The 19,777-nt window shown below is 40.5% G+C and overlaps 3 protein-coding genes across 10 annotated transcripts in view; 1 reads left to right on the forward strand and 2 right to left on the reverse strand.

The window, feature by feature from the left end:
* The window catches only part of mtus1a (microtubule associated tumor suppressor 1a), a 33,143-nt gene extending 23,968 nt beyond the window's left edge, over positions 1-9,175 (reverse strand). For 3 of the 6 annotated variants that reach the window (XR_014622647.1, XM_084353375.1, XM_084353371.1), the window contains exons 1-3: positions 8,900-9,175; positions 8,329-8,396; positions 1,152-3,257 (exon numbers count right to left, since the gene is read on the reverse strand). Coding sequence is in view for 5 of the 6 variants with exons in the window: in XM_084353375.1 (XP_084209501.1) it covers positions 1,152-3,173 (2,022 nt within the window). In the remaining variant the exon portion in view is untranslated. The other 3 variants (XM_084353372.1, XM_084353373.1, XM_084353374.1) reach the window with 3 other exon arrangements.
* Positions 9,176-9,315: 140 nt separating this feature from the next.
* Positions 9,316-14,671, reverse strand: sybl1 (synaptobrevin-like 1). Its single transcript, XM_084353547.1, has 8 exons — positions 14,555-14,671; positions 13,966-14,143; positions 12,762-12,819; positions 12,216-12,353; positions 11,999-12,089; positions 11,605-11,672; positions 10,991-11,083; positions 9,316-10,417 (listed from the first exon to the last, which is right to left on the reverse strand). Exons 2-8 carry the CDS (start codon positions 14,109-14,111, stop codon positions 10,352-10,354), a joined length of 660 nt encoding a protein of 219 aa, XP_084209673.1. The 5' UTR covers positions 14,112-14,143; positions 14,555-14,671; the 3' UTR covers positions 9,316-10,351.
* On the forward strand, positions 14,110-19,174 carry polr1d (RNA polymerase I and III subunit D). Of its 3 annotated transcripts, none has more exons than XM_084353548.1 (6): positions 14,110-14,180; positions 15,113-15,235; positions 15,781-15,878; positions 16,298-16,374; positions 18,003-18,085; positions 18,918-19,174. In XM_084353548.1, exons 2-6 carry the CDS (start codon positions 15,197-15,199, stop codon positions 18,963-18,965), a joined length of 345 nt encoding a protein of 114 aa, XP_084209674.1. In that variant the 5' UTR covers positions 14,110-14,180; positions 15,113-15,196; the 3' UTR covers positions 18,966-19,174. The 3 variants fall into 3 exon arrangements, with proteins under 3 accessions (XP_084209674.1, XP_084209676.1, XP_084209675.1); XM_084353550.1 differs by having other exon boundaries at positions 14,162-14,180; positions 15,135-15,235; XM_084353549.1 differs by lacking the exon at positions 14,110-14,180 and adding an exon at positions 14,617-14,704.
* The last annotated feature ends 603 nt before the right edge of the window (positions 19,175-19,777 follow it).

Below are 19,777 nucleotides of genomic sequence, written 5' to 3' on the forward strand. Positions count from 1 at the left end.
AAACATCCCTGCCAGCTCAAACAAAATATAGGTCCGACTCAAAAATAATAATTGAAGGTTGTTTATATAAAAAGCTGAAACTGCATGAATACTTACAACGGAGTATTAGGGCCACATTGAGGGAAAAAAAAAAAAAATCACAAACTTCGAGAATAAAGTTGTAATTTATGAGAATAAAGTCGTAATTTATGAGAATAAAGCAGTAATTTATGAGAATAAAGTCTTAATTTACGAGAATAAAGTCATAATATTACGAGAATAAAGTCAAAATATTACGAGAATAAATTTGTAATATTACGAGAATAAAGTCGTAATTTATGAGAATAAAGTCATAATATTCTAACCTGTTGTTTTAGAGGAAGACAGTTGGTAAAATGAGGGCCGTGGAGGATTTTGTGGAGCTGTACTTTAGGATAGGTTTCACAAACAAGGAGATACTTAATCTTTTGGCACATCAGCATCATATCATCATAGGTATTAGGACTTTAAAAAGACTATGCAAGAAAATGCATCTTTTCCGGAGACATATCTTTTAATAACTTCACAAGTAAGTAAACAGTCAGAATAAAAATCTCTTCATACAAAGATCTGCAAGTGACCTCAAGAAATCCAATGTCTTTGGCTTACTTTTGTAATCCATGACAACTTGATCACAAATGATCAACACATATGTTCTGTAAACAATAATAACCTTGCTTTGATGCAAACACATCAATACATTTTTCTGTAAACAATAAGCAACCTGTCAAGATCAACATACTTCTGTAAACAATCCGATCACCCGTTTGTCACAACCATTCAATCGACCTACTTCCGTTTTAAGTACTTCGATTTTTTTCTCGTAATATTATGACTCTATTCTCGTAAATTACGACTTTATTCTCATAAATTACGACTTTATTCTCATAAATTACGACGTTATTCTCGTAATATTACGACTTTATTCTCATAAATTACGACTTTATTCTCATAAATTACGACTTTATTCTCGAAGTTTGTGATTTTTTTCCCCCCCCTCAATGTGGCCCTAATACTCCGTCGTAAATACTAGAATTGTAGCTGATGTTTTTTATATTGTTCACGTCCATGTGGTGGAAATCCTAAAATTGAACAAATATGAATACTACTTTGCTACTACAGTCCATACTCACCACTAGGCTGAGCTTCTTGACCTCTCTTAGGGAGCCTGAACTGCTTTTCCCAGAATTAACGGGCAATACAGGCTGAGGCTGCAAAGGGACCTTCTGAAAATTCCTTGTTTTGGTCTGGCCCAGTTTGGTGTCAGTTGTGGGAATGGTAAAGCTAGTTGAGCACTTTAGAGTCGTTCTTTTCTCCTTAGGTGGCCTAGATGATGATGAACTCTCAGATGAGCAGCGAGGCCGGGTTTTCAGGAAAGGACTTTTGTTTTGACCTAATGCTGAGGCTGACCTGCCCTCAATTTTGCTCGACACGCCCTTCTTTGGAGTTGGTTTGGGATCCGTTTGGCCACTTCCATCAGGGGATTTATCTAGGGATGAGAGGCAGAAGGTCCGGTTGCCAGCTTGCTGTGCTGCAGCGTCTGTCACTTGGCTTGAGGCCGCCTGCTCTGTTTCAGAGCTGGCATTACTGCATTCAACTGCTGAAGTATGTTTATTTGCAGCATGGTGGTGGTAAGATGGGGATGCTCTACTCTTGCCTTGTCCATCCACAGCAGGTTGCCCAGATGACTGCATCACTGTCGGACCAAAATTAGCAGCCCCTGTATTCCCCTGAGCATCACCGACCATTTTAGTTGTGGCAGAGACAACTGCGGTGCTAGTCCTCACCTTGGCGGGTGTAATCCTGGTAGTTGCTCCTCTATGTGCTTCAGTGTGTTTATTGTTCACATTAACCTGTGGTGCTTTGTGCTGAGAAGCATGGCCTGGCACTGATATTTGAAGCACATTTCTTGTTACAACTTTAGATTTTATGCTGCTGAAGTCTGACTTCGGAAACTTCTTAATTTCCATTCTCTTGTATTTGTTGGCTGATGGCAGCATTCCTGCAACCAAACGTTGTTTAGAAGTCACAGAGCTTTGCTGCCGTTTAACAGGGTGGAGTCCTGAGCTGCCAGTGTTTTCAGTGCAGGGAGACTCTGAAAAAGAGGGGAGGCTGAGTATCTCGTTCCCAATGTGTTGTATCGGGGTGGAAGTATGGATATCCTTATCGGTGTCTTGCATAGCTGACAGAGTGGACACAAAGGTACTGCCTTGTTCTGGTGTAACTGCTGCAGGGAAATGAAGCAGCTGTGCTTCAGCACTTGCAAACTGAGCCTCTTTTCCACACCCACTACTAGGAGATGTTTCACAGACAAAGGTCATCAAAAGTTCTCCTTCATTCTCACCTGGCAGAGCTACAAGAGAGTTGGATGCTGCCATGTCATTTTCCTCTGTGGGGAGCTCTGCCTGATTGAACGTTATGCCGAGACATGGATGGCCTGTGTCCTCTACAATGACTTTTTCTAGAGAGTTTTCACAGATATCCAGCAGAGTGGTTGATGGCAGGTTAGATTCAGCAGGCGATGCTGGATGGCCTGATGATTCCTCCAGGGAAGAGACTAACGAGAGTGACTGATCTTCCAGGCAAAAACTGTTGCTCCTTATTATCATTTCCCCAGAGCTCAGGGAGTAGCAGTCATCCTCAGTGGATCCTCTACGGGAGGTCTCAAATGAACCCAGATGGCTGTCCCTCCCAGCAGAGTCTGGAGACATCACTTCACTGTTACTTCCGTCTTCTGACTTCTTACTAAAAGTCTGGTATTTCTCTGATTCTGTCTCACAGTTGCTAATTTGACTCAAGTTTTCATTCCAGAAGTTCCCATTTCCATTTACAGGTGTGGCAATAAAGGTTTGGTTCAGGTTCATGCTTACACCACAGAGCACATTACCCTGTGGTAAGGTGGTGTTGAATGGACCGTCCAGAGTAATGTCCACTGGGCAATTATCGCTGAGATGGCACTCCAGCATGTTGATGTCAGGGGAGCTGCTGGCTTCTCTGTCACTCAAGTTGGAAAAGCTACTGTTAGAGTCAGGTGAAGGTGACAGGGACGAGTTGCTATAATGACTCTCAGATGCAAGGCCCAGCATCAAGTCTCTGTGGGGCAAAGGATCTGTGCACTTCACTTGGTCAGTGGACTGGTTAAATGTCATAGACATTTTGATGTTCTGATGGGATTTTTACCTTCCTCACATTCAGTTAGCAGCACTGTAATCCATTAAATTCTTATCTGGCACGAATATCTGTAGAGAGGAGGAAAGGTCAAATGTTTAGAACGGTGTTACTTCACAATCTATGCTAACATTTTTGTAATCTCACAGAATGTTAATAGGGAAACCCCACCACCATCACCAGTGACTTTGGCTTGCCCTGGTAAGCCATTGGCCATTGTAACAGTAGCTCGATACTCAAATTATTCATGACTTAGTTAAATGAAAAATGCAAAAGTCATCAGGATAATACTTGGGGAATATGGTAGTGCAAGTATGTCTAAATGGTCTCATTGTTGTTCTATGTGCTAACTGAGCTGTCTAAGTTCATTAAGATTGTAGAATATCACATTACCTAGGTATCTGTATCCTTTCTAAAGATATGTTTGACCAGACACAGTATCGTATGTCAAGGCATCTACTTCTTCCTATAACGCACACTTCACCTTCCAGGTGAATGAGTAGAAAATATCACTACCACTGTTATCATCTCTTCTGAATCATCATTTAATAATAATAATAATAATAATAATAATAATATGATGGACCAGCCGATAATCAATGTTACTTCTCTGAAATGAGCCAACAAGTGTTTGACATGAGAATTAAACGGCAGCTTTAACTGCCTTATTGTGTGCTGTTGTGTTTATTTAAGCAGACTGGACTGCTAAGCTTGCCAGCCACTACTACAACAAAAGCACCATTGTGGTATGTACGACCAGAGATATCAAGTCACCAACAGCCTGAAAATGTTCCAGTATGCAGACCCCAGACATCCTGGGGCACATAAGAAAACACTTGACACACTCCATGTGCCCCAGTTGTAATCACTTAAATAATGTATGAAACACAGGCATATATGTTTATTGTTTGAGCGAAATTGTGTACAGTGCTATACTTCTGTCATGTTTAACGAGACAGGGTATATACTGCTGGAGAAAGGCTGGGCAGGGTCAGTGAGGCTATGTGACTTTTCAACGTTACAACAAAATTCAGGAGAAAAGATAACTTAATTTAAAAACTGAGCTCAGGGGTTTCTCTTTGTTGTCAGAGCAGCTTTACAGAAAAACACTGAACAGAGGGAAGGTTCAGTTTATAATATACGGTATGGTCACCACATGTTTCCATTCTTGAGTGGCAGCTTCCTTGCCTTTGGCTTGTCTGTGTTTTACTGCCAAGATAGAAATTTCTTTTATGGCAATGTCAAAACATAATCCAGCAGTTGAATGGTCTGGGTGTCAAAATACGTCTTTTCTTTCCCTATGTACAGAGAGGCAAACATGGCTTTACTTTAAGTCAGTGACTTAACTAAAGAGTCATAGACACAAGCAGTCACTAAAGACCTGACAATTCCACAGCTAGCTCTGAGCCTGAGGTGCACAAAACTATAATTACATTGAATGATAAAAGGTTGCTGATGTTTTGGCAATAAGAAAAAAACAAAACCATTTTATGCTAGTACATTGCCTCAATCAGATCCTACAAATGACAAATTCAGCAAGTTCCAACTCAAATGTATTGAATTTTCTTCAAACTAGACATAAGAGCTATCAATAACACAGGACCACAATATGAATAATAATTACGGTGTCCATAGTGATTGCTGGTCCATTCTGGCCTCACCTCCAAGCATGCACACTTCAAAATGTTATTTAGCTCAGTCTTTAAAAACATAAGCCACAATGTAGATGAAATAGACCTGAAATATTACGTAATATTATAGTGTTCATTTTTAAATTGGCCATACTTTCAACACTACTGCTGATAAGATATGTCAAAGTTACTCCGTTTTATCAATATGGGCAATCGGCCAAATCAGGATGAATAATATTGGTTTAACAGGCAGAGAAACGACACACCTGACTGTACATCACAATCTGTACAATCAGATAAAATATATGGCTGTAGCAAACTGCTGTGCACACTGGACCTTGGCACCTCAGAGGCTACTGCAGTATCCACCCCGACAGAGAAACAATGCAGAACAGTGATTTTGCTGATTAAAATTGTGACTGGGCATTATATTGTATGTAAAGTACAACTGCAGCTGACACAAACCATGGCCTGACAATGTTTATGGAAAAACAAAAACATGAAACTCAAGCTAAAAGACACCAAGTCAATAAATGGAAAAAATTAAGATAAGCATTTTTCAGTTTACAACACTTACATTTCACTAAGTGAACTGCTCAACTATAATATGAACACACTCAATACCTCTGTTGTCTTCTTACCATTCAATGATAACAGTGAGGAAGAAAATGCCTCCACAGTCAGTTCTGTTGTCTGCTGCATTAAGCCAGAGATCACTCACGCAGGTTCACTGGCTCATTTTACCCTCTCAGAAACAATCCCATTACTTCTCTCCTTCCAAAGAGCTAAATCCAGCGAACTGGGCAGGCCGTGGTGTGCGAGTCTGCTGTAGCCACACACCAACAGCCCCAGTCCCACCACTCCTCGAGTTCAGAGTCAACCGTGCATCAGTAACGTCACAGCCTGAATGAGGGTACCCCCAGTGCAGGCATTAGCTTCTATTTGTTCCTCCCCACCCCGAGGTAACGTGACTTAGTCCAGCAGGCCCGCTGCAGCAGTAGATCAGAAATCTCTCCAATCAGCTGCTGTGTCAGATACTATCAGTGATTTGGCTCCACACTGCTTCCCATGTCAAGGTTCAGTTCAGGACTGTACTCAGTGTCGAAAAGCTCCACTCCCAACTTTACAGAGGGAGCAAGCAACACGTTACCTTATCCATGCCGAGCCCAGTGCAGGGGGAGTGGCCATGGCCTGCCAGGCCGAGTTGGCATTCACTGTTGCTTAGCAGCCAAAGTCCCTCTTTTATGAGGAAATGGATCAGGCGGCTTTTTAGTAAGGGATAAGTGAAAAGAGGAGCAGAATGGTGGGAGGACTGTGTGCAGGAGAATGTTTCACTATGACAGTTTTAAATGGTAGGTCCCAACCAGAATTTGCATACAAACTTACTTACTCCAAAATGGCAAGACACATTACAGTGTCCATCATAGCTGATAAGTTCTCCAAAGTCCTCCACTGACAATGTCACTGTCTGATGACACGACCTAATGTTATACACAAACAGGTTGACACTTGATCCAGACTCTACAGCAGTGATGTGACACCAGAGTTTAAGACCCCTAAGACCCATGCTATTTTCTGCTTAATCTATACAAGGCCCCTGACTGGAGAGCTACTGGCTAATCTTAACCACAGACAAGATGTAAATCATGTTATAGTGCAGGCTTGTTATTAGAGCTACATGACATGCTAAAAAATCATTGAAAGATTATATTGATGATATTATGGTTGAGATTAGGACAGGATTTTGATGGGAATGGGAATTTTCTTTAATTTCCACTGGGAAAAAAAAGAAGTTATTTTTGCTTGGGGTCTGTGTCAAACAAGAATGTTCCTTTACATCTAGACATGATTTGTAGACTGGGGCATCTCTGTAACACCGCAATGCTTCACTTATAGTGGTGTGTTGTGACACATATCACCTTATTGAAAAATTGCAGCTCCTACAATTTGGACTGTTCTGCCCTACTAAGAGCTCTCAGAATTATTCTCACTGTAAATCCTGTAAAATATGTTATTTGGTGGGTCTAGAATATAAGCATTTTAACATTGGTCCTCAAGTACAGCTGTTAACAAGAAAGCAGAAGTGATATCCCTTTTGAGCAGAATTGGCTGATATTATAAGACGATATTAGCCTTTCACAGATGTATTGTATGGGCGTATATGTAGCCGATATGCACCAATGGAAACGTTTTGTTCTTTTTCCCCTTTTTAGAGATTATAATGCAGAACAAGATGCTTGGGATTATTTATAATCTTTGTGTAATTTACCATTTCAGGGCACTGACGTAATTCTAGACAGTAGAGTTTATTGTTAAACTATAAAATACACCACCTCAGTTACATATCTTTATCAAAAGTGTTTGTTAACCACATTTAAATGATGTGCGTTTTTAGGCCAATGTAGTGGAATTGAAATGTTTTACTTCCTTCTATCGATATCATCATCTGCACTAAAAATCATGTTTCTACCTACACAGTATACACTCAGGGATTTTAGCTGGTCATACTAGTTGTTGTGAATGTAAAGTCAATGTTCCCATTTATCCCACACTCAAAGTAACTGCAGTAGTTGACTGTGTGGTCTACTGGACCCAGTTTTTTCGGATTCAGATTCAATCTGCCTTTTCAAACAATAAAATTGGGTTGTTTTGTCAGTGGCTCACATTAAGTAGCCACATTACTGTTTGATATGAGGTTTCATAGAGTACCTCTGCTTGTTTTTAAAGAATTCAATGACAGTCACTGCCAAATTGCATTACACATTTAAAATCAAGAGTGACATTAAATGAACAATGCCTCTTCATTTCTGAAGGCCCTCAGGCACTTTGCAGAACGCCTCAAGTGGCCTTTCCCTGCCTTTGCATGGGTGAATGGACATATCAGTACAATACAGTGAGCAGTTTTGAGTAGCAGGGACAGCCATCAAAAGCCTCGGCACAAAGCTGCCCCACACTACAGCAGGGCAGCAGGTCAAGCTGGGGGATTCCAGCCAACATACCACAGGGACAACGATGTCCTCTGTAAAGCACAGGGCAACAAAACCACACCAGTGAGCCTAGTTAGAAGAATAGCACGGCACTGTCTTTCAACAGCCAGAATATTAACAAGTCTGCTCCAGGAAGACACAATGGAAAACGCTTTCAAGACAAAGCTCAAGAGCTGTGGGCCTGTGCCATCTAGTGAAAAACAGAGGCATACAGATGTGTCAGCAGCTGTCCAATTTAGATCTCAACTGATATATCGCTTGGCCGATATTATAAGCTGATATGGCTCTTTCACAGTATTGGCAAAAATCTTTTTGAGTGAGTAGTAATTATTAAATTCCCAGTCATTTAAGACAGAAGAGCTTAAAGCATGCAGTTATTACACCACAAGCAAATTAAAATTGAACAGTTTAATCAGTTTGCAAGCAGATAAATAGTTCAATTTCAACTGATCAAGGTGTATTTAAAGTCACATTACCATGTATACATTTTGCTCTGTGTGCGTGTGTGTGTAGTAGCAGATTACCTCAAAACAACTAACTGCACCTGACTGACAGATTATCCCTGCCTGAGGCCTCCTCCCGCCAGCTAGGTCTATAATTAGATGAGGAGTAAACATAGTGAGGAGCCACAAATAGCAAGGAAAATACTCGTTCAAGTCCGTAAATGGTTTAAAAACACGGCAGACTACACATCACCTCTGAGGGACTTTAAAAGATGAGGGAATAAGCTGGTGACATCACGTTAAAACGCAGTATTAACGTTAACATTGGCGTTAGCAGAGTTAAATATAACTTAGTTAACTTACAGTATTAAGACGCTGGACTAACACAACCACTTAGGTTTCAACCATCAATTCTAACGGTGAACTAAAATGGAGGGCAGGAAACGGCGGTTGACGACAAAAAAAAACACATTTAGCTAGCTTGAGCTAACTCCTGTTGCCAGGAGACGGAACTTTTTAGTACCTCAAGTATACAATTTGAGAAATGACAAAAAAAAAAGGTCTTACTACCTGCTAAACAATTAAGACACACAGTCGTTAAATAAGTTAAACATAAGAAGACAAATTGACACAGTACTGAGGGGATGTTTACCTGTCACAGGAATGAGCAGCACCTGCGGGACCGCGTGTCCTATGTCTCCTAATGAACAACTCCTTTCACCTGGTCATTATTCAGAGCGGTGTCTCCTCAACAAACCGACTTCACACAGTTAATTCTTAAAAAAGAAACCGGAGTTTGGCTCTGTTGTCCAGCAGAGGTGATGAACAAGCGTTGCTTGCTTGAACTTTGCCACAATGTGATGAGATGGCCTCCCATTGGAACTAGTAAACAGTCGCGACAAGTTGGTTGTAAACACTTTTTGAAGGAACTGCCTTCATCCGCATGGTACGTCATGTCACCAGATAATCAAAATAAGCCATAGATATAATAGATATAATAGATATAATAATAATAATAATAATAATAATAATAATAATAATATCTGGTTTAAATCTGTAGAGATCAACCACTTGATACCATCAGTTTTTATTATTTCAAATCTGAATGTACAATAATCAAATAATAACATGATTATAAATCATATGATGCCAGGAAGCAAATCTATGTACAATGTAAAAAGTGCATTGTGTAAACAGAAAAAAACAAAAACATTTGGGCACACTGAACATCCTAGCAGAGGTAAAAGGTTAAAGGAAGCCTCCTATCAAGTTGGGATAAAGATAAGGATTTTCTCAAAAACCAGGCTTGATTTAAAAGAACCATTGTGTCTTCTGAATCAGGGATATCAATCATATTTACAATATTTATTTGTATGATCATATCTGGTATTTTACAACATCCATTTCAGAATATACTACTGTGCTTGGTGATAAATCATGAAATAAATCAGAAAATCTGTTTCACGAGCCACATGCCACTTGAGACATACTGTATACTGCATCAGTTTTTGTCAAAAATTAGCTTTCAGTTATGTAACAGACAACCGGACAGTGTGTTGAGGGAGTCCTTCTTGATGGATCTGATACACTGTTAAGGCTACCGACACTTGCAGGTCTCATAGGTATTGGTTGATAACAAAGGAAAAGCAGAACAATAACAAAGCAATCTTTGCTATTTTTGTGGCTCATTCCAGCTATCAGTCTGAATGGGTTAATTACATAGATAGGTGCAGGACAGTATCACAAACTGATACATCAGGCCACTATGTGCATGACACAGGATGAATGAACCAGATTAGTATAAGACAAGATCATTGTTCCACATCAGATTTAGGCCACATGGCTGCTGTCCATTAGTGCGGGTATGAGGTGGGACTCCCTGTCCAGAAGGAAGGTCAATGTGCACGCTATCAAAGAGAAGAGCAAGGAACGAGGCAGGAGGAGGAGCAGCAGCATGTGTCTTCTAGAGATGTTGAAGCTGTAGGAGTAAAGGAAGGAAAGTTGTGTTTCCTTTTGTATCCATTGGCAGGCAGAGTTGAATAGGCGCTTCTCCCCCTCTTCCTTTTTTCCTTCATGTCCTTCTCTTTTATCGCCACCTCTGCTCTCATTTGACACAAGAGGGCCAGCTGAGGCCTCCACAAGCAGCAGAAACGATAATGTAGAGGACCACCTGAAAAGAGTGTAGAAACAGAAGAAAATGTAAAAGCAAATTACAGCAAAGCTGTGCCAAACATCGGAAGCAGTAGCAGCCAAGCAATACTGGCAATTTCTTATGTTAAGGCAACATTATGTAGAAATTGGCATTTTGTGCGATGTGGCGCCCCCCACAGTTTCTGAGCACGCCAAAGAAGAAAGAAAGTCCAATGTAGCTGCTAACTACAAACAAAACTCATCACGTCATAACAATGTTATGTGTTAAAAACTTGTATGCTGAAGTTAACATGTATGTAACGCTGTGATCCTACCCTCTCACTGAAGTTACATAGTGCAGAAACAAGTGATGGGGGGCAGAGTGGCTGAAACAGAGACACTATTCACCGTATTACAGGACACAGTACCATATTTTAAGGTCAAAAAGTTATATAATGTTGCTTTCATGAACAAAATATACTGTTTGCAACTCAGGGCATTTTCTCAGCATAGATAAAGCCAAGTAACAATCCACCAAATTGTCTAAAGAACCGTGACACTGTATCCAATTCATTACCAACATCTCATCAATTACAATTTTTTCCTTACTCACCAGGCACACCAGCACGATGACAACAGTCAGCTTGAGGTTCTTCATACACATGGCACGTGCCAGGTTACGACTAGTGGTCTTAAATGTGACCGACTAAATGAAGTAGGGAGAGAAAGTAACATCAGTGACATCGTTTGTGACTAAGCAACTTGCTAGATTGCTGTCAAAATATGAACCTGTATACTGCAAAATATCATGCATCAGAAAACATGTAGGATGCAATGGGGCTAGGCAATATATCATATCATCATTGTATTATGACACTAATCTAATATTTTGGATTTCTTTTCCTGGTTTTAAGACCCTGACCTGGCCTACCAGACTGTTCTGCTTGTTCTAACTCTTGCATTTACCCACTTAGTCATTATATCTGCATTACTGATTATTCATTAAAGATATATACAATATTGTTACAATGCTGGTATCGAGGTATTTGGTTATAAATATTATTGGATTAGATAGATATTGGACTCTGTCATCCAATCCTAGCATTTATGAAGTGCTTCTGAGGAAGATTTAAAATATTGAGATATGTACTGTGTATCACCATATAGCCTAATGCCATATCCCTCAGCCCTAGGTTAAACAGGGATAAACTAGTTCATTAAACTCACTGAATCAACCAGATTTTCTGTCTTGTCGATCAGCAACTCCAGCTTCTCTCCCCTCTGAGCGACCAAGTCTATAAAAAGACACACAGACAAACAAAGTTAACTTGACGGACACAAAAAGTCTAATGTAATGAGAATTCTATCAAAATGGACACGTTTTTGGCCAGAATATTTGCTTCAGGCATGATGGCCAACAAATACCAGTGCTGCATTGGCAAAGCAAAAATGGGCATGCCACTGCACACTGCATTCATTTAAAAAGGGAAAAGATGCACATAGCAGGCTTCACATGATTCAGTTAGAAGGTCATTTAATTTTGTTGTTATCTTGTAGCTTCATCTCTAAAGGAGGACATTTCAGCCTCCCTGTGCCACGGGGAAACTCATGAGAAGCCCACCTATGTTGCGGACCATGATGCCCTTCAAATCATCCACATGCATCTGAGTTTCAGTGACACGGTCTGATCCACGTGGGTCTGAGTGGTGTTTCTACAAATAGAAATACAGACAGAGAAAGTTTTTTTTATACACTACAGAAGTAGAAAGCAGTCGCAGAGCCCTTGCAAGAAAATGTTGCGCAATGTGCTCAGTATGCAATACGCTTGTCATACTCACCATCTGAGCTGCCAGTGTTGAGGAGAACTCACTGTTCATGGCGTAAGGCAGGGCTGTTTGTGCTCTCGACCCGTACGTTGTCTGGAAGCGCTTCTTGACTTCACTGAGGAAGCTGAATGCGCGTGACCTCTCAAAGTCCTTAAGTACAAAACAGTTATACACAAGAGTTATTCTAAGTATATTCCCATTAAAAGGTCCAGTGATAAGAAAAATGGCTTTCTATTAACCTGTGTCTCTGAGTTTATTTTCTGCTTCCTGTTGTCATAGGCTGAATATATTACTTCACAAACATGGGTTGGAGGAGATGCAATAACTATAATTCTATTTCTCAAAGTGACTGGTTTACTCAACTTCACTTCTGAACTCTTCTTTACATTCAGTTATTCACATAAAAGGCATCATGCCACATCTTCGTAAAGCAGAAGCAGGTCAAACAGTAAAAAAAACAACAACAACAAGAACAAACAAACAAACAAACAAACAAACACACAAAAAACACTCCTCTAAATGAATAAATCCACAGATATTTGAGCCATATATACTTACATCATCAGTGATACACAGGTATATGATTCTGTCATGGCAGATGTAATGAAACAGATAGCTAAAAAAGAAAAAAGACAAAAATTGTCAACATTACAGATAGACAGTTGAAAACACACCATTTAATACAGAACACCATGGTCACTGAAATGTCTAAGGAAACATTAACTCCAGATAAACAGAAGGAATTGGGCTGTAACTTAGATTACAGCGGGTCATGAGGACACATTGAATTGGGCTGTAACTTAAATTACAGCGAGTCATGAGGACACATTGACTTGTGCCTTTGTGGCATGTGACACAGCTTGATTGTTTCAGGTGATTGTTTCCTGCAGTGAATCTTCTGTAAGCTCTGATATCAGAGCTTTGAGTGATCTAGCGCTAGCCAAATGTGCTGACACTCCACTCTGGATGTAATCATGCAAATGACAATGATAATTAATGCTGTAAGAAAATGCTTGTATCTTGTAAGCATTACATGCCCATAGGTTCTTAAAACTAAAATAGTGTGTTCATATACAATGTAATAATCGGAATATTCTAATGTAATGTAATGCTGGAGCGTAATGATGTTGGAGGAATTCATTACATCAACTCCTACTGGCAACAATAAACTGCCACACCCAAGTGGCTGTTGGGATTTGCAAGTACATTTGTCCTAGATGGCTGATCGTTATTAACAATAATGCATAGCGAAAAATAATCACATCATTTTTTACAGGGCAAAGTTTTTGTGTGCATAGTCATAGTCAAAGTTTACACTTGCCCTGAGGAACCACTGGAAGCTAATGTAATGGGTAGGTCTGCCCTCATAACTCTGCTTTTATACTCTTATATAGATGTCCTGTGTATTACACTACATGTTAGTACCTTGTTTTGTATTTTGTTTGTGTATCTTGTGTAGTCTGAATGGTTGCTTCACCCCCATTGAATGTCAGATCACTCATTCTTTGCGCTTACAACAGAAATCTAGAGAAAAAACAATTTCTTTCCCCTGTTTACTGTGCTGCACTGCATAAAGAATGACAACATAACAAATCGCCACACACATGGGGCACTTTTTAATCACACTAATATAGTAATCACTGCTTATACATAAATATGGCTAGTGGGATATGACCTTCCTAAACTGGGAAAGACAGACCCATGTAGCAGCCACATAGTGACTGATGCTAAAGTAAGATGGAAGAATAACTGTAAGCTTTACCTGCCGTGGCTGTAGGTCAATTTATTATTTTCTGATGGGATTTTGGCTAAAATCTGTTCAGTCACTTCCAGGAAGTTTCCACCACACCATGCATGTTTCGCCAGGATGGTGGTCCCACGAGCCACCACAGCGAACAGGATTGCCATGGCAACAGCTGGGGGTTCAGCTCTGTTTTTCGCTGTCAACACGAGAACAAGAACAGTGACATGTTTCTGGTGAGGCTACAGGCACGTAGACCACAGAGGAGATTGCTTAACAGAGAATGATTCTGGCGAAACATTTGAGGTTAACGTTTCAGAGGTGAAATAACGTCTGTGAAAGGAGCATAGTACCGGCCGTTACTGGATTCCTTCCAAGTAGTAGCCACTAAGCTAGTTAAACACTTCTTACATGATCCAGCTGTCACGAGAAATGAAAACGAAAGCCGATGGCTTATAAACAATTGGATAGCTAGCTAATAGGGTTGTTAACCAGTGTACATAACAACGCTAGGTAGGTAAGTAGTAAGCTAGCTGTCGCAATACAAATGATCGCTTATAGCGACGAATGTTACGCAATTAACAGTGATATATAATAACAAACCAAATACCTCTGTGTGTCAGCGCTGTTCAAAGTAGCCCGTTTAGCGCAAATTCCAACATCTAAAGAGATTTCATCTGCTAGCAAGCTAGCTAATCCCTTTCGAGTGACTTCTGCTTTGCAAATCACCCAGACCGGAACGAATTCACTCTCCCGCTAGGTAATGTAGTTCTTACCACACTCCTTAGCCCATTTACGCAAATGTAATGCTTCGTTATATGGACTACATTTTTTTGACTTCCTTGTTATTCAGTCGTATGCGTCACATATTTTCATCCTACGTCACGTCATCGCGACAGCTTGGATTATGAGGCTACTTTAGCCCTTGTCGAGGTCTTACAGGCAACGTACGTTCTGCTACAATGGCTAGTTGTTAACTAACCCACAGTGCACTGGTCCCATAGATGACTGGTCCCACTTCACAGTTTATCACTAATGCAAACGCTGTATTTAAAGACAGTCACAGCGTGACACAAGAGCCAGTTTAGACTAAAAAAAACAACAACTGTGGTACCGAGGTAAATTAATATATCACCTAAACATTTTATTAAAAATTTGATAAACACAGGGCTCGTCCCCTTGCCTGTCAGACAGTGCTGAGGGGTGAAACTCAGGGGCTCGACACTGACGGACAGAGTAGGAATGTGAAAGCATGGCCGGGGAAGGAGAAAAGAAACCGGTGCTGGAGATGGTAAGTAGCAAAAATTCATTTTGCTTTTCACATTGTACGCAGCTCTGCCTGTCAAACTCCGTCTGTAAGAAAATATTCAGCTAAAGAAGCTAATGATAGCATTTCGACTGCCATTTAACTCCTCACGTGGGTAGCTACAGAAGCTAGCAGTGAGAAAACAACAAGAAAACAAACGCAACCAAAACTACATTGAAAGCAGTTGTGTCTTAGCACAAACCAAGTTGTTAGTCCACACCTTGGGTTGTGCTAAGGTTACGCAAAGGTTAAATCACTTCAGCTGCTTTACATTGACCTCCTTCTCAGTCTATAGCTGGCTCAGAGTTTCTCCACTGGGGGGCGGTGTTCCCTCAGTTTCTCAGTATGCCATATGTTAACCTGATGCTTGTCAATGTGCATAATAGAGACAGCAAGTATTGGATGTGCTGTCAATGCATAATAGATCCCTGATTCTCCCACTTGTCAGTCTCCAAGAAGGGCGCCGGGTAATGTCTGTGTCTAAAGATAGATGTGTGTTTCTAATTAAAAGCATTTCTGTTGTGTTGTAGATCCAGGCTGATGGGGCCGACGAGGGCTGTGTGACGTTTGTGCTGCATGATGAAGACCATACACTGGGCAACTCCCTCCGATACATGATCATGAAGACGTCAGTGTTTTTTCTTTTTTCCCTTTAACAAACTGCTGCTTTAAACTCAACATGTTATGGCCGTGTTTTATCTGTCTCCCTTTTGTCTGTTTAAAATCATCGAACCCTATACTACACCGATGTCGCATGTTTGAAGTAGTATGAGTAATGTTTAATTGGTGTCTTTTGTGATTTGACTCCAGCTGGAGGAGACTGTTTATTCCCTTAACGCTCAGACTTTATCTATAATAATCATGCCAAAAAGGACTTCAAGTGTGTTTGTGATTCCACTTTGTTCCCAGTGTTTTTGTCAGTCCAGGTCAGCTGTGATGAGTTGATCCTGGAAACATTTGTAACAAAACTAACTTGCCTCCGCCCACTTAAAGCAAAACATCGATGACAATCACAAATCATGCTTTCACTCTCCTATTTTTTGTCAGTGTCGATGTGGAGTTCTGTGGCTACACCATCACGCATCCGTCCGAGAGCAAGATCAACTTTCGCATTCAGACACGAGGTGAGATCCCTGTCGTTTCATCTTCTTTTCCCTCCTCTTCACAATCCAGGTTAGTTCATGTGCGCATACATTCGTCGGACAGCTAGAGAGCAAAACATTTTCAGGCTCTGTTGCAGCGTAAACATTTAGATTGGAGTCTGGTGCATTCACTTTGTCCACTCAGCCGACTAAGAAATTCCTGTGACCGACCGAAAGTGACACACATGCACATATAAACCCTCTTGTTCCAAAAAAAGTCCCCACAGATAACAGCGGCCCATCACATGAAAGGATTTTGCAGGACTGAGAAACAACTTGTTTTTGATGTTGAACTGAGTATCCAGTTGCCTGGAAGATGTTTCCTCATTGCCTCATCACAGAAAAAGACACAATTACCTTCCAGGCACCAAAAAAACCCCTCGTTTCAACTGTGCTTTCATATATTCAGCTACAGCTCTATATTTATTTCTGTCTTTACTATCTCCCACAGTGATCACAATGAAAATGGGTTGGTTTATCCCCGTGGGAGATGAATAAAGATCAACTGTTGTCATCTGCTTGCACTTCTACGCTGTTTTAATCACTTTTGAGGCAGTTAAAGTCTTCATAACCTCTTGACCTGCTGCATCATCATCAGTGATCAGCTGTTGCTTTGATAAAATTGCTGTGAAAGACTTTTTAGCAGACATTGGATTAATGCATTTTTACTGGGGGAAAAAATATTTATGATTCATTGATTTCTTGGTATTTATATGAACGCAACTTTGGTTGAGTGCTTGATTGTTGTGTTAATCACTTTGAGAGTCCTACAGAGCTCCTGTATGGTCATGCAAGGGTTAAAAATATGTAATTTGTTTTGATTTCAGAATGAGAAAAAATGTAGGTGGTAAACTGCAGCTTGCATGTTGCAAATTTGGTGAAATTGGCTCTGGAGCAGCATCTTACTCCTGCTTTGTGTTTTTCGAGTAACTCTGCCCGCCCTCGTCGTGGCTGTCTACACTAATCAGCCACAACATAAAACCACTGGCAGGTGAAGTGAATAACATTGATAATCTTGTTACAATGCATTGTTCTGCTGGGAAACAGGTTCCAGGCATTCATGTGGAAACCACTTGACACACACTCCCCACTCAAACACCGCTGCAGAACATGCACACCCCCTTTTCCCCATGGGGCCACCGTGCGTTGGACTTGTTCCAGGCCGTCTCACGGATGCTCGATCAGATTGAGATCTGGTGAATTTGTCACATTCCTCGGGTCATTCCTGAGCAGTTAGCTGGGCCCATTGTCCTGCTAAGGAGGGGACCCTGTCAGCTGGGAGTGCTGTTGGTATGGTGGGTTGTACTTGGTCTGGTACAATGTTTGGGTAGATGGTGCGTGTCAAGTGGCATCCACATGAATTCCAGGACCCAGCAGAACGCTGCATTACAACAAGATGGTCAGTGCTTTTCACGTGAACTGTCAGCTGTCTTAATATTGTGGCTGAACAGTGTACATCATAAGTGAACGTAAAAAAAATGTTTTAGCTTTGTGCATTGTGGAGCAGGATGAAAACTCACCACCTGTCCCGAAGAGATGATTGACCCACAAAATGCAAGTGTTGTGTTTTTGTTAATACTGTTGGTGTGGATGGTTTCCTTCTGTTTCAGGGGGACTTCCAGCCACAGAGCCACTGCGCAGAGGCCTGAATGAGCTCACTGATGTTTGTCAACATGTTCTCAACACCTTTCAGGTGAGCCTTTGTATCCATTTTGGAGAGCGCGACGGATATATCGGTCAGCCTATATTATCAGCCAATATTGGCCTATCGCAGGTATCGGTATCTGTGTGTATGTTGTCTGATACGCATCGATATATAAACTAATTATTAAAAGAGATTATAATGGAGAAAAAGATGCTTGGGTTAATTTAATTATTGAATTCCCTGCAAAGTTTGTTGTTTCAGTGCACGAATGTCATTTTAGACAATAAAGTTTATTGTTAAACTTTAAAATATACTGCCTTTGTTTGTTTACCACTTGAGGGACAATGGCAACAGCCCCAAAAATTGAGTATCGGTAGGGCTCTACCATTTTGTGCACTGATGAGCAGTCTCTTGAGCAGCAGTGGTTCAATTATGATTTTAGGGTTGGCTTTTACTTCATTCTAAAGAGATCAATATAGAGAATCAATTGATAACTTTAAATTGATACATTAGTAAATAATTTGCTGCGCATACATGAATGTGCCTCAGTGCTAGGATCCACTTTACAAATAATTTTCAAGCTCATAATTTCTGTTGAGTCGCCAACATGATTTGATGACATAGTGGTGTGAAAGGCTTGTGAACTGTGCAGCAAGGATCATCTGTCATCCTCCTGTCAGCTACATCTGTCTTGTGATGGCTCTGACGTCTCTACAGAGGAAGGCAGGCAAGAAGTGAAATTAAATTTCCACATATGGAAAAATGGCTCTGTATATCAGCCCCATGTTGAAAGGAAAGTCAGCCAGCATCGATTAAATTGAACACCCCCTGCACAGTCTCAGCTCCATTTCTGACTACATGTTCTTTTGTTTTGTTCCAGGCGAGGGTAAATGAGTTCAAAGAGGGGCAGGAGCAACCCATGGAATGAAGACCATAACATTTATGTGACTATGAAGCTGTTGGACACCGTTTCTACAAGCCTTTTTATATTTCTACTGGTTAAAGTATGAGAAGTTCTCCTCTAATACTTTAAACATGTCACATTCAAACAGTTGTACAGTTTTATTTTTTGTATTATGTTGAAATTGGCCTATGGTGTATGATAAATGTGTATGATAAATGTGATTCAGTCCTGTGTTTATGTCTCCTGATTTTTTGGAATGATTAGCCAAAGAAAATTAAGATGTTGAATGAACAAGGACTTTCATTTTCTTTCTTTCTTTTTGAATTTCATGGAAAGATATCAAGCTGGAATAATACTCAGCTCTCTGACTTGTGCTTTTAATATTTATTTTGGTAACTTCTCACATAACACTGTTTGAAGGATGTCCAAACCTAAAGTGAGGAGTGTCAAAAACCAAATTGCTCTCATCTGTCCTTTGAAGCCTTGCTTGATGACTTGAAGGAAGAAGTGTAACCTTTAATGTCCTTGTTAGCAGAGGAATGTGGTGCGAGGGACTTTATACAGCGCCACGAAGACAGAGAGGGAAAATGAGGTGAGACAAGTGTAAATAATAAGGTTAAAGTTACTGAGGTTAATCGTATCCCTCTGTCTGAAACATCTTCATGCGTGGCAGCGTCTGTGGGTGGAAGATAATTTGAGGAAAAACAGCAACTATGACTCGTTTAAAAAACGATCTACGGTACAGGAAATGAAATCTGTTGAAAATTTGGTTTGAACAGGTTTGTTTTCATATGAAAGAACATGAAGGAAACCGTGGGATAGTGGGAAATCGGTGG

Source organism: Pagrus pagrus (genome assembly GCF_965226575.1).
Source record: "Pagrus pagrus genome assembly, chromosome: 5".
In the NCBI taxonomy this organism is placed as follows: Eukaryota; Metazoa; Chordata; class Actinopteri; order Spariformes; family Sparidae; genus Pagrus; species Pagrus pagrus.

What these genes read in the sequence shown, in the direction of transcription:
- sybl1 (XM_084353547.1), bottom strand. Translation starts at nt 14,111, where the DNA reads ATGGCAATCCTGTTCGCTGTGGTGGCTCGTGGGACCACCATCCTGGCG. An exon ending in ACCTGTGTATCACTGATGAT is followed by an intron (nt 12,354 to 12,761) that starts GTAAGTATATAT and finishes TTTGTACTTAAG; the next exon opens with GACTTTGAGAGGTCACGCGC. An exon ending in CATCATGGTCCGCAACATAG is followed by an intron (nt 11,673 to 11,998) that starts GTGGGCTTCTCA and finishes GTCTTTTTATAG; the next exon opens with ACTTGGTCGCTCAGAGGGGA.
- polr1d (XM_084353548.1), top strand. Translation starts at nt 15,197, where the DNA reads ATGGCCGGGGAAGGAGAAAAGAAACCGGTGCTGGAGATG. An exon ending in AGAAACCGGTGCTGGAGATG is followed by an intron (nt 15,236 to 15,780) that starts GTAAGTAGCAAA and finishes GTTGTGTTGTAG; the next exon opens with ATCCAGGCTGATGGGGCCGA. An exon ending in ATGTTCTCAACACCTTTCAG is followed by an intron (nt 18,086 to 18,917) that starts GTGAGCCTTTGT and finishes GTTTTGTTCCAG; the next exon opens with GCGAGGGTAAATGAGTTCAA.